The sequence below is a fragment of the Callionymus lyra genome, chromosome 10 (genome assembly GCF_982586985.1).
Source record: "Callionymus lyra chromosome 10, fCalLyr1.hap1.1, whole genome shotgun sequence".
NCBI lineage: Eukaryota > Metazoa > Chordata > Actinopteri > Syngnathiformes > Callionymidae > Callionymus > Callionymus lyra.
Genome location: NC_141827.1, coordinates 25,621,287 through 25,635,762, shown reverse-complemented (window position 1 = coordinate 25,635,762; position 14,476 = coordinate 25,621,287). Strand labels below are relative to the sequence as shown.

The following is a 14,476-nucleotide window of genomic DNA, read 5'->3' as shown; positions in this document are numbered from 1 at the left end:
TTTTAAATTTAAATATCTGACAAAAAAAGAAGAGTCGTTTGGTTCACCTGTGATATTTACCAATGCAAAAGCTAGCAAACAATGCGTGCATTGAAAAAAAAAGAAAAAAGGTCAACATTTGACTCCAGTACAGATTATAATAACGAATGTTTGCATGTTCTGACACCAGTCTGTTGGTGAGTGTTTGTTTTCAAACATGCTGTTATATTTGTGTCTCATCATTAGGTCGCCCAGCATGGAGACACCTCTGGATGTCCTGTCAAGAGCAGCGTCGTTCGTTCACGCCAATGAAGAAGAAAGTAAGTGTGAACATTTTCTGAAGGAGTCGCTGCGGCGAAATGTTATGTACATTCAGTCTTGCCTTTAATGAAGTGGAACCTAATGTTGAACTTTAATCCAGTTTCTTTTCTGCCTCGACAATGAGGGTCTTTGTGTTCTTATGCTGCGAGTTGTCGATCACAGGCAAATGAGAGCAACTTTAGTCAACTGGGTGGAGTGACTTTTGTCATGCTGACATTTGACAATTTAAAGACTCATAATGCATTAGTGAAAGAATTAAGGACATAAAGGAAACTAAGCATTGTGCAGAAGTTGGAAAATTCCAATTTAAAGTTACATTTGCTATAAATTCTAAATAGTTACTACACACAAATGGGTGTTAGAAAATAGCACCGTTTCGATTTAAAGGGCAACTTAAGCGTTGATTTAAGTGTCTCTTAAATTGATCTTGGACCTTTATAATTTAAACTCTGATTATTGCGCCTGATGATAAGGCCCAGTATTGAGTCAGTACTTGGGTGACTTAGGCCAGTCTGTCAAACTGAGCCTGAGAAACCTGGGTGTTGTATTTGACAAAGACATGTCTCTAGTTCAACACTGCAGAAAACTGACCAGAAACTGTTTCCTTCAACTGAGAAAAATCTTTAAATTTAAGAAAAATGTTCTCACAACATGATCTGGAGCTTGTTATCCATGTGCTCGTGTCTTTTCCCCTGGACTATTGTAACAGTTTGTTTTCATGTCTTAACAAGAAGGCGCTGTCTCGCCTGCAATTAATACAAAACTCTGCAGCGAGAATTTTGACCTGCTCTAGTAGAAGAACTCACATTTCTCCGATCCTTAAAACTCTTCACTGGCTTCCAGTTTCTTTCAGGATCAACTTTAAAATTCTGGTTCTTATTTTCAGATCTATTCATGGTCAGGCTCCTCCTTACATCAGTGATCTGATCCAGCCTTACACCCCAGCTCGGGCTCTGAGGTCTGTGTATCTGAATCTACTGATGGTTCCTCAACACACTTCTGGACCAGAGGAGAGAACGATCTTCCTCTCCCTCTGTGTTCAATGGATATAGTGACTCCTTCAAGAAACATCTTAAGACATTCATATTTGTGCAGGCTTTTCCTGATTTTCTGGGACTCCTGTGTGTGTCTCGCTGTTGTCTTGATCTTTTAAAGCATGTATTTAAACTGTGTATTGTTTTTGATTGTTAAAAAGCTTTGTGACCCTGGTCTGAGAAAGGCGCTTTACAAATAACCTAAACCTCTTTTCTTTAAAATATTGACATTAGAAAATGTGCTTAAGCCCTGCCCACTAAAAAAACTTCCTTTGTCTGGAGATTAAATCTTGTTTATTATAACCACAATCACTCTGCTGTGGTCAAACATGGAGGTTTGTCACCACTTGTCATCAATCCCAAAAGTGTCCACCTGCAAGAGCTTTTAAAGATGATGTTTGGACATATTTTGGTTTTAAAAACAAAGTAGTTACAACTTTGTCAAGAGTCATGTGGTCTTTAAATTCTGCAACACCAGACAATACTACAAATATATTCTTGTTCCTACAGTATCACACTATCGTATCGCCAGATTATTTCCAATACAAACACCCCTACTACCAAATGCAATAACTTAATGTAGTTGTTTTTTATAAAAAATATACCTTTTTTCCACAAGAGAAAAAATGTGTGGCAAATGTGTCCAAATATTGAAATATATAACGCATATATAGATGTCAAAGCTAGAGGCCCAGGGGTCAGATCTGGCCTGCCAAGACAGTTTATCTGGCCCCTGAAGGCTTAGTACATATAGTTGGCTGAAAAATCTGGAAACTTCTTCCTTTTATCTGTATTAAAAAAGAGGCCAAAAATATATGCTTTATTTGTAGTTTTGCAGGTATTTTGATTTTGTGTGTCTTTAAATGAAATGAGAGTTGGCCTGGGACGGTCCTTCCCCTCCTCACCAGATCCTTCTCTCCCCTGCAGTGTTTTTGTTTTTCCCCTCTGAGCTGATGTCACTTTTTGTTGCACACTGTGGATGCTCTCTTTGTCCCGTGACAATGCGATCTGCCTGCTCCCACACTGGCGCAGAAGAACTAGGCTAGCTAGCCTACTAAGCTAGTCATCCAAAATGTTAGTCATTTGGCCGACCAGGCCGACAGGCGGTTAGACCAACAAAGGCCGTCTGTTTGTTTGAATCTCTGACAGATCTTTTGTCACGCCCGTGCAACACTTGACACCGGAGAACCCTTCACTGAACAGGGAGAGGCTGCATCGGGCCCTAAACAGCCACTTTGACTTGTCAGGACCAGTGCTGCAGCGCCCATTGACTACTTCCTACACTGCGCTGTTGAGCCATCAGCCTTTTGTGTGTGTGGAGTTTGCATGTTCTCCCCATGTTTGCATGGGTTTACTCCGGGCTCTTCACTTTCCCCCCACAGTCCAAAAACATACAGAGATGAATTGTGTGTGTGTGAGTGGTTGTCTGTCTTTGTGTGCTCTGTGACAGTTTGGCGACCTTTTCACGGTGTCCCCCACCTCCTACACGAGATAATCTGGGATAGGCTGGAGCCCCCCTTTGACCTCCTTAACAACAAGCGGCAGAAAATGACTGACTGATGAGCTATTGAACGTTGCTCTTATTATAAGTTGTTTTTATTGCGTCATTAATCCAATTTTTATAAAGTTTTGCTCATGAAAGTCACCATTATTGCTCCAGCATAAGATAGAAATTTTAAATCTTTCTGTCTGTCTGTCCGTATATTATCATAGCTTATTATAGCCGTTCATCTATCTTGTCATCTGTACCTTATGCCTGTCTGTCTATACATTCTGTCTATCTTTCCTACTATCCATCCGTTCGTCTACTCATCGATTAGTCAGTCCATCTATCCAGCTATCTATACACTTGTTCGTCCATCCCGCAATCTATACCTTCCGTCGTTATATCCGGCTCGTACCCATCCATCCGTTTACATAGCCCTCCATCCATCCATCTCTTTATCCATTTGCCTGTCCATATTTTTATCTGACCATCAATCCAGCCATCCTTCCATCTATACCTTCTGTTCGTCCGTCTATCCTCCAATCCACCCTTCTGTCTATCTAACCTTCTATCCACCCAGCACTATATGTAGCCTTCTATCCATCCATCCATCCATTCTTCATTCTTCATCTATCCATCTATCAAGCTGAATATCCATCTTTCTACAAAATGATTATCTGACGCAAATTGAGTTTGTTTTCTGCAAACATCGAATGACTGTTGAGATGAAGCTTCCAGCTCTTCGTTAATTGCATACTTACATCGAGAGAAATTAAGTAACCATTTTCTTTCTGTGTTTTTAATGGCAGGAAACAAAAAAAAAACCTGATTCCAACACTTAGTAATTTCAGAGCAATTTTGGTGAAATGCTGGAACAAAAGCCTGTACTGCACTCCACCCTTTCTAAAAGAAGAAAAAAACTTTTAAGTGTAACTGTACCGAATGTTACATTATTAATTATCATTTCCACATGTATGTCTCCCTTTTTTTGGATAGAACTTCATAGCAATCCTGATTTGATATTAGTAAATGGATAGACAAATGAGCAGGATTTGTGTTGCTCTGAAACAGCCTAACAAAAATGCATCTGTTAGGAAGACCACAATACACAGACTAGACGGAGTGTAAAGGAAACAAGAAATGGACGTATTGTTGTGGAGGTGGTCAATACAAGAGACAGATTAAGAGTAATTGGATGAGATGAAAAACTTCAGCGACGATCTTGATGACGCTTCTTAAGAGGAACAGGCAGGTTAAGTTGGTAGCAATGAGCTTATTGGGAAAGTAGGTGGCAGTGGCGTTCCAGAACGTCAAGACACACATCAAGCATCCACACCAGACACAGTAGAAGCGAGGAAGATGCCACTGATTCTTCTGCACCAAGGAGAGTGGTCAGAATGACTCATGTATTCATATTGTAATTTGCAAAACCAACTAAATGTAATCAAAAATATAATCGCAATAATCAGAATTTCCAAACAAAAATATGCATTTCTACCTCTTAGTGGCTCTACCTGGTGTTTCAAAATGATGGTTATTGATATCTTTATGTTTTTACTTAACTGTATTGTGTGTAACCTCAAACGATAAATCAAGAGGAAGACATTGCACCAACTCGGCAGCTTTGTCTTTATTGATTCGGTGGAGTAGAGCCAAAGCCTCTCCCCGGGAGCAGCGCTTTCGCGGTTGTGCAAGGATGTCACATAGCAAATTAATGTTGACATCTAGATGGAAAGGGTACTTTATCATTCCGGCTAGTAACCTTTTTTTCCTAAGTGGTTAAGGAATCGTTTTTAATATTCATTACCATCGTGAAGCTGAAATGGGAAGCAAAGACGTATATAGCTTTAGGTGTTTCTCCCTTGACTAATAAACATTTGTACAGGGAAGGTTCCTATCAGGGTTGCATGACAGCTGAAACTAGTCAAAGCTTGTCAAAGGTGGTTTGTGAAAAAGGCGAAATCGACACCAGTGTAATCAGTGTAAGTAGGATCTTCCATCATGACACTTGGCTAATCTTCGCTGCAGGCAAACAAGGTGGAAGATTATTCCAGCGAGGGTTTATCTGTGGTTTGAGGTGGGTGTGTTTCGTGCGTCTCCGGCAGGGAGTGGGTTCACCCCGCGGCCCGTCCGGGGTTTCAAAAGCAGTACGAGTAACTAGACACAAGTGTTTGATAACCTGATCATACGTTCAGCCTCCAGATGGTTAGCAGGTGAAATGTTTACCTTTTGGGATCGGGTTTAGGCGTCAGAGTTTACTTTAGGAAGTTGAGCTCTTTTGTTGTAAGGCAAAATAGTTCTGAAGAAACAAAACTTTCTTAGAACTACCATTCCCGCGGCAGACGACTGTTGTTTCTTTCAACAAGCATAAAGAGAAAGAAGTAGTCGGAATGATAAATTATATAAAGAAGTAAAAATTATACGATATTTTTCAATATATTAAATATTCTCATTTTAATATTAATAAACTTTATTTAGCCTTTTTTATTCAAGCCTCTGAACAAGCAACTTTCCCCTGATTAAAAAACATATTACTGCATGGAATATTATTGTATTGCAATGTTCCCTAAGAGCATGACCTTTGAACAATAATCATGAGACTGGAATGGAGATGTTGACAGGTTTTCTCTGTATATTGGTTGAAGGCTCCTAAGAGGCGAGAAGCTGAGACATCCAGAGGAGGCTCAATGTAGAACGACTGGTCCTCTCCTGGTTCTATTTAGGTAGTAGGCTAGTTGGCTGTTGACATTTTTTTTAATAAATCCATCTGATTCAAAACTATGTTTTGGATATCCGTGTTAGTGAGGCGAGAAAATCGAGTGATCCAGTACAAGATCAAGGTTATTACAGATATGCATTTGTTTTTTAGATTGTAAAGTTGAATATTTCTTTTTGTTGTTCCGATTAAACAGTAGTTTTAAATAATCACCAGATACAGAAACTGACCCTTTTTTTGGGGAGAATTGCTCCCTCAAAACATATTCCTGAGCCTTAAAATAAAAAATTCAACCCAGGGTAACTTTATATAAAGGTAGTCTTTAAGGTTAACTAAAAGCTATCATTACTTTCTCATGGATTATCTTTAACACTATTATACTAATATTAACTGTAAAACCGAGTAATTGAAAGGACGGTTGACTGCGTCACAGTGTCTTGTGTTTGTTTCTCACAGGTTCAGTGTGCGTGCATGTGTCAGTGCGTGTGCACGTTAAGTAGTCTGTTGCCGATAAGAATCTTAACAGCCAAGCTTCTATCAGTGCAACGACTAGACGAGCAAAACAAGGTCGACTGTATCGTTAAACAATACACAGAGTCGTATTTTATTGCTCCAACCGATACAACATGTACCCAAGCATTAACAGTTAGACTGGGGTCAAAGGGTGGGGGGTTTGGGTTTTTCTTTACATTTGTAAAGTTTTACTTGTCTTTGAAAAGTAAACCCTCTCTAATGGTGACCTTGATATGTTTTACCACCTGAAGTGCGTCGGTTACATTTAACGATCCTGCCTTAGACAAGAGAGTTATTTTTTATTTTTTTATTTCTTCTTCCCTTTCAACGTAGTAGTAGAGGCACTTTAACATTCACGCCCCGGCTTTGCACCACTCATCGCATGCTTCAGCAGTTTGCATTTGGACAAGAGGGTCGCGGGGTCACTCTGGTCACAAGGTTGAGGGTCAAGTGTCACGGGGTCACGGACTCCAGTCACGAGGCTAACTACAATTAACCCTTCTTGCTCTCCACACTCACTCCATCATTTTATGTGAACACACTGAACAGAAAACATGTTGCATGGTTCAGTTTCGCTTTGTCAGATAGTTTCGCTGATGCAGAAATTTAATTATAAGCTGTATTTAAGTCTCCAGTTAAGTTATAGCTCTGCCGTTTTGGGAACCGATGAAATTTGCTGACCACACAAATTCTTCATTCCTTTCTTTATGATGGCACTCACCATAGCTACTGGGGATGAAACGGCACTGGGTTGTTAAGCTGCTTGTGATGAAGAAGTGAACTTTTGTGTTGCTTGGAAAGTGGTTTCTCTTAAATAAGTGATGGTCGAAGACACACAAATGACCTTTGTTTGGTTTATTATAGTTTCCCTGCCCTTTAAAAAAATAGTACTTGCGAAACACTCTTCGGACTGAAAGGTGCTAAAAGTATACAGCCAGAGCAGGAGACTTCCTTCTCCCCAGAAACCTCTACCAGGTCTTCCAGGTGCAATACAATTTCATTCCCAGACTAAATGAGAGACATTAGCTGACTTAGCCTTATCATTGGAAATTGAAAAAAAATGAAGAAATTGAATAAAAGACTCAATTCCCTTAAAAATATCCCTAACATGTGTAAACTTTCCTTAAAAGTTGTAAGTAGGAATAGTGTGATGTTATATGCTTGTCACATAGATTTTGGTAAATAAAATATATAAATATATATATTCATTTAGAGAAATAAAGAAGAAAAGATAAATTAGTCTTTCAAACCAATTTTGCAAGTACACTTCTGGATCACATTGTAACCATGTTAACATCAAAGAAAAGAATAAAGGGAAAAAATACAATTCAACTTAAAGCAAATAATAAATGTAACATTAGTTTTAAGTCTGTAACAGAAAATATTTGGTGAATCTATTGGCCTGAAATAAAAATCCTTATTTAAACTAAAGACATTCTTTGGTTGACTTAGAAACCATTTCTTACGGAAAAAACGCACTTTATAAATAATTAAACATTCAATTAGAGAAAGAAAATTAGCCAGGGGCACAATATATAAAACGTATTAAAACAAAATAATGAATCGGAAGAAAAACAGCCAGCTTTTCCCTCTCTTTTTTCCAATTCCTATTAGTGTTTACGGACATTGTTTTAAATTATAAGACAAGATTAGTTGCTGCTTACAATTACTCAACAGGCAAAGTCAAGTCCAAATATTTCCTTTATGTCCTCCTCTGTTCTCCCGAGGGCATTCTTTCTGTCACGCCACTGTTGAAAAACATTGGGATGAATCACCACCTTAACCCCGCGGTGTTTTTTTTCCTTGACACACCTTCGCCGTAGAGACGCACAGACCTGTTTTGTGAGGCACCACATGTACAACTAACACTCCCAATAAGGAAACAGACAAAGAGTACACAACTCTGTGATGACAAGAAAACTATATATGACATGCTAAGGTTACCGATTGATATTGAGGAATTACTCAAAATCACCCCGATTTTACTCAAACTAGTTAACCTCTCTTCCATTGTGGTGTTTTTCTCAATTATTCCAGGCCTGTATCCCTGAGAGTCACACCTTTGGCATTTGAGTCATTTATTTCTAGAGCCAGTGAAATAGTGCAGAAAATAAGGGCCGGTGTTACAACACAGGATACGCAACAACTTGTCCTTGTGAAAAAGTGAAATTCCCTGTAATTGTTGTGTAACCAATAATCTCCCTGAAATGTATTCCCGCAATACTAAGAAATAGAACAAATGATCAGAATTAGCAATGATATGATCTGTTAATACAGCATCTTAAAATCCTTGAAAAGTTCCACTATACTATTAAAGATGGTTGTATCAATTATATTGATATAACCATCTAATCCAATGTATATATTATATCCAATTTAATATTTAGATTTTTCATCAGCACCCTGGTAAAACCACACATCTGTCTATTTTAAATTCTATTCTGATTCATTATAAAATGGAGTTAATGGATCAAAATTATTTGAATGCTACTCTCCTTTCTAATTGTGACATAATGCAATATTCACACTTGAAAAAAATATTGTTGCATATCCAGTAATAATGTTAATACATGATGATCTATTAAAACAAACGTCTTATGTTTTTTTGCCCTTTTTAATTGCAACAATTGTGGCCTAAATTCTACAGACATTCTCTCACCTCCTGGTTTGTGAATATGTGTCATAAGACACACAACTGCATTGTGTGTTTACTCACATCTGGTCACACCCAGAATACATTTTTAATTATATCTAATCTCTACGAGGATGACAATAAGAAAGGGAAAATAAACAGTGGAGAAATACAACTGGGTACTTCTCTTCAATGGCTGCCACCATTTCATTGTGGATAATGGACGCCAGGTGGCAGCAGACAATCGTCAATATTATTCATTTCTCTCAGAATCCTCAACTCTCTACCATTGCAGTGCTTCTGTTTTTATGTAGCGTTGGCGTGACTGTTTACAGATAAATTGATTTAATCCGTTAAAATTCATAAAATAGTGTAAAGCGGTTGATAACCTTGAGATGAGATGCAATATTAATGGTTATAATTAAATTAAATTTCACTTAAAGTGTTAAATTATAACTGAGTTATATCGAGACACTTACCAGCTTTTATTTGAAATACTTTCAAATACAATTATGTGTAGTACAGCGTTTAACTTAAACTATTATCTCACTTTTCGTATCACACTAATCCATTTTTATTAATACACATGTCAGATACTTGAGTACCATTCGTTTTTTCCGAAGTACAGTGGTGTCGTTTTTTTAATCTTTTTTTTTTTTTTAAGTTGCTCCCAAAACATCCCTGATATTTGAGGCGCTCTCGGGATTTTGTGGCGCATGCGCAGAGCGCCGGCGCCCGAGCAGAGGGACGGCTCTGGAGCAGCATTGAGTTCATACCGATCATCGTGTGCGTGTCAGTGCAGTCGACTTACAGCTGGCTGTGAGGACAACTGACGCAACTCTGTGTTCCTTTAATATACTCCAACTTTTTTTTGTGTCAAGTGTGTCAGACTCGGTTATTAAATCTAACATCGATCACCATTTTTTTCTACACCGAGCTTGTTGAAAAGTTGGAGGCTGGGCCTTTATCTCCTTATTTTTTCTTCCATTTTTAAGGGTTTAAAAGCTGGTCTTTTTTTCTGTCATAAGTTGATAAATGCTTCTCACGAAAATGGACCTGTTGAACTACCAGTACCTGGACAAGATGAACAATAACATTGGCATTCTCTGCTATGAAGGTAAACTTTTTCTTCTTTTTTTCCCAAAACTTTTTCAAGTCGCATTTTTGTTGTACATTCCAACCAGAAATCGATTTTTATCTCGTCAATGATGGACTGTTTGTTTGCTTCTTATCAGAAATATCACTCGTACTTTACTCGGTTGTAAGTGTTGGTTTAAATGTGCGTCAAAGCTGCTCGGACGGTACCGATGTAGCCGTTAGCAATGTTAGCTTCAACTCATATGCGCTAATGTTAGCATCACAGTCTCGAGAGTTTCTCTCAATGTTATGAACTATAACATTTGTTTTGCTTAACATCAGAAGTGGAAAAACACTTCAAAATATTGTATTTACTTCTGGAAATCATTACTAAAGATGTGTATCTACACTTTGTATTTCTTTATAGAAGCATTATCTGTTTGGTGTCCCTTTAAAACATTTGTACAGATCAAATTTCGTTGGCTGTTTTTAAAGTCATATAAAATGTTTTGAATCTGAATCTGGAAATATGTTTTATATCTGCAAAGTTTTTTTGTTTTTTTAAGCATGATGTGCATGTGTTTGTAATAGTTCGATTTGACAGATATCTGACATGAAAGTTCACTTCAGATTTAACCAGGGGCCACATTATACAATGGATTTCGAGATGGGACATCAAGCAAAAAAAATAAAGTAGCTTGAAGTTTAAAGTCAAGCTAAATATGCCTTAATTATTGTGTCTTGTTTTTCATATAACTATTAAATTATATCTGTAAAAAAAACAAAAAAAAAACGCTTTTTTGGAATATTATTTTTTATATCCACTTCAATCTTTAGGAGAAGCAATAAATACACACAAATAACAAAAGCAGACGGCAAACAAAAGTCCTAAAACCAAAACTCTACTGTCATGTTTAGAGACTAGTAATGAATAATAAAAACAATACAGTTAAAGGGCCAAATAATTACAGTCAAAGGGCAGCATGTGGCCCCCAGACCACACTTTTCCTATAATCTATACACTATATATAGACACAATTTACCAAGCTTTGTATCTGAACTTTTAAAATGATATATTTAAATGTTTGGTGATATAAAAATCAAAAATTTGGAAGTGAAACCAGGTGTAAAGTTCATCTTCTTAAAAATCATTGTAATGGCAGGATAGCGATTATTTATTATTATTTATAGGTTTGTGTCCTCTGGGTCTTCATGCTCTTTTAAGTTGGAAACCTCTTGACTCTCTTCAAGATCATCACTGTTTGTGTTCCCTGTGTTTCTGCTGACTGTGCTCAAATCTGGCTCTTGGGTGCATCGCGTGATGAGACCACAAAGATTCAAGATTGGGGGAAGAGAGCTAATCAGGAAAGAGAACGGGAGAAAAAAAAACTTTCTTGTTCTTACATGTTGAGTCAAGGAAAGCTGGAGAGGCCCTGTAACACGCAAACTAACCTGCACATGTGCACTTTATCTGATTTATTTCAGGCAGACTTATCTTCTCTGCTGGAAGTTTTTTTTTATTTAAAAATATTAGGGAAAGAGGATTCTATTCATTCTTACACGTGTTACGTCCAGGCATTGGTGTTTCTCTTTAAAAAAGAGAGAGATGCATCCTTTGAAGTAAGCAACTGAAATTTGCATAATATGATTAATTCTGTAACTTCTTAAGCACGTATCTAAAAGATTATGAAATAATAAATTGATGGATTTTAATACTACATAGAGTAGATTATTTCTTGGGACTACAATTGACTTAGACATTAAATTTGTGGTTTTCCTCACAATTTAAGCTTTTTTTTCCTTCTTTGGTAGAAGGATTCACAGTTGGATCACAGTTGTTATAACATTAGACAGCTTCAGGATGTGATACTGACTCTCAATGTTCTTAAAAAAACAACAGATTATGTCGTTTTGTCCATGAAAAAATGAGAAAATTATATCATGGAACAGATTATTAAAATATAGTGGTGCTTTGGATTGCCATCTGGATCCACAAAAAGGATTTTTGTATTGATGGTGCAACACTTTGTCCAAGTATTCAAGTTATTAACCAATAATATTTTAAAAGCCACATAAAATATCGAATTATCTAGACCAAATAAATGTAGATCAATAATAATGGTGTAGTTTGAATATTGGGTTGTCAAGTTTGCTGTACATAGAAACAGCCCAAATAACCTTTTTTCTGGCTTTTCTTTATGCAATTTGATCACAAAAACGTTGGAATCACTTAAATTGGATAATTTTTGTGGGGTTGGCAAGTAAGGATGGTTTAAGTTACTAAGTAACAGACGTTTTGATTGTTTTCCTTTTGTGTCCAAACAGAAGAATATCAATATTTCTGAGATCATATTTCTTATTGTACCTTGACTAAACATCACCCTGAGGTTTCTAAAGTGGCATGTTGATGGGTTCCAAAGAACTGTGGTAGTAATGCAAAAAACCAAGTGAAAAGAGTTTGAAGATAAAATGCCTATTTTGTAGTTTTGTTGACTATTGGCCTAAACCTTCTCTTTCTCTGGTAACTGCCAGACTTCTGGGCCAGGCAGTTAGAAAGGCAGCTGATGCTGATAGACTTCTTTTGCTCCTGGGCAAGAGAAAATAAACAGACTTTCTCAATGCCTTGCACTTGTGTTTGTCTCTCCCTTTATCTCCGCCCGTCTGGCCCTCCTTTTCGCGCTCTGCCAGAGATCGAAACCATTCCAACATCCGGTTTAAAAGTTCACTTTACAAAGACCAAAAAACTGTTGGTGGAGGTCCTTTTTTTTTTTGCTTGTTTAAAGAATATATCTCCCACAGGCTTGGAAAAACAAAGGCAACCCCGGAGGGCCACGTTCATGTTACTGAGATTTGCTGCCAAAAATAATAACATTGCAGCTTTTCAAAGGGAGGACAAGATTAGACACATCCTTGTTTCAAATGTCTGGAGGTGAAAAGAAGAGGGAAAGATGAGGAGGGAAGTGGAGAGGTTCAACTCTATTTGTAATCTAATCTCTTCCTGATTCCCAACTGTTTGAAGTTTTGTCAAGAGAAATAGTGCTTTGATCATGCGGACCTTAATGAATTGAAAGGGTACAGAGTGGAACGAAAGATGTTCTTTTCTCATCTGACGGGAGCTGAACTGATATAGATATGTACTTATGGACGTCACCGCTTTGCTTTTGATTTATTCAGAAGTAGACGACACCATCATGTTTCCTGTGTCATGTCACGGTATTACAGGGGAAAGGATATATTTTTAATATTGTCCCAGTGCTCTGGCAGAATTTAGAGACCACGTGACTCTTGATGAAGTCGTAACTGCTTTCATTTGTTTTGATAAAACATCAGCCTAAAAAGCTGCTGGAGTCGACTGTATCCTCTCGTCCTCAGTCTAGCCGGACCATCTAGCTGCTGGATGTTCAATTGCAACAGAAAAATGAACAGACACTTTGAATGTTAATTGAAAAAAACTAATTATTTTATGTTATACAAGCTTATTGATGTATAAACCATTTCTTTAAAAAAAAGAGAAATTTGATTCAAAATCAAAAATGTTGGAAAGTGAGTTTGTTTCTTGTGATGAAGCCTTATGACTTGAAGTGTGCCCCATCGTATCACAGTCTTATCTCTTGGGCAACGAGAGGCTGATAAAACGCTGGGCGAGCTGCACAGTGATAGGATAATCTGTGTCACCATATCTCCCTTTTTGTTGTGTCCACTGTCCCTGCCAAAAACAGTGATGTCACCCTTGTTGCCATGATGCACAGTGGGGCCAGCAGGGACCTGCCAAAGAGATCAGGACAAGGGGGAGCAGGTGCTGGATCATTTTCAGGATCCAGATGAAGACACAAGTTAGAAAAAATAATAATAATCACAAATTATGCTTTGTTGACTTCACGATCATACTGTAGATCGGATTGTTTAAAACTCGTTGGGGTTTAACTCATGTTTCAAGTCATCTTAAGTATGTTTTCTCAGCATGGATACATGAATCTGAAGCAGTGGAAAGTCCCGAGCTGAGGCAGAGCCAGCAGTTGTAGTTTTCCTGATTCTCATCTGGGCTTACTCCCACATGTCCATGTCTGTAGACCCTCTGTGCTCCGACAAGAGTTTGAGGAAGTGGACAGGCGGAGAGAAAATAGTGCACACACAAACATTTGCAGAACTCATCCGCAAATATTTAAGCTGAAACATTTCTAACCAGGAACTCTTGGAAAGATTTATGCCTCTCTCAGCGAATTGAAAAACAGCACACCTTCTCTTCTGTGTCCTTATTTCAATATTTAAAAGTATTTTTGCGTTGGTTTTTTTTCTTACATTTACTAACGGTCGTCTCTGTCCTTTCTTAGGCGAAGCGGCTCTGAGGGGAGACCCCAGACTTCACTCCTTGTCCCTGTCCTCGTCCTCTTCCTCGTCATCCTCATCATCCTCGTCTTCCATCTCCGGCCACCGAACAGGTCCGCCTCCCATCAGCCCCACCAAGAGGAAGCTGAGCGGAGAGCAGTGCGACAGCGACATGGACGACAACGAACATGTCGCAAAGATGAGCCGGCTATTTGCAGCACAACTGTAAGTTTTTTGGCGATCGCTGCTCACATTTACATTTAAAAATACACTTTAAGTTTCCGGATTAGACGCATTTTGTTCTTCTTGATAAAACCGTCCCTAGACTGGATGTCTGGTACGTCCTATATTAGACCAGAGGTGCTATACCCGGTTTAGTTGGCTCCACCATG

The 14,476-nt window shown here is 38.1% G+C and overlaps 1 protein-coding gene across 2 annotated transcripts in view; it reads left to right on the top strand.

The window, feature by feature from the left end:
- vgll4b (vestigial-like family member 4b) overlaps nt 1-14,476 on the top strand; it is a 29,802-nt gene that overhangs the window by 1,531 nt on the left and 13,795 nt on the right. Inside the window, exons 2-3 of one of the 2 annotated variants that reach the window (XM_087800975.1) lie at nt 226-299; nt 14,090-14,309. In XM_087800975.1, coding sequence (XP_087657101.1) covers nt 236-299; nt 14,090-14,309 — 284 coding nt within the window. In that variant the 5' untranslated portion in view covers nt 226-235. Of the gene's footprint in view, nt 1-225; nt 300-9,323; nt 9,799-14,089; nt 14,310-14,476 lie in introns of those variants that run through there. The other variant, XM_087800974.1, reaches the window with a different exon arrangement.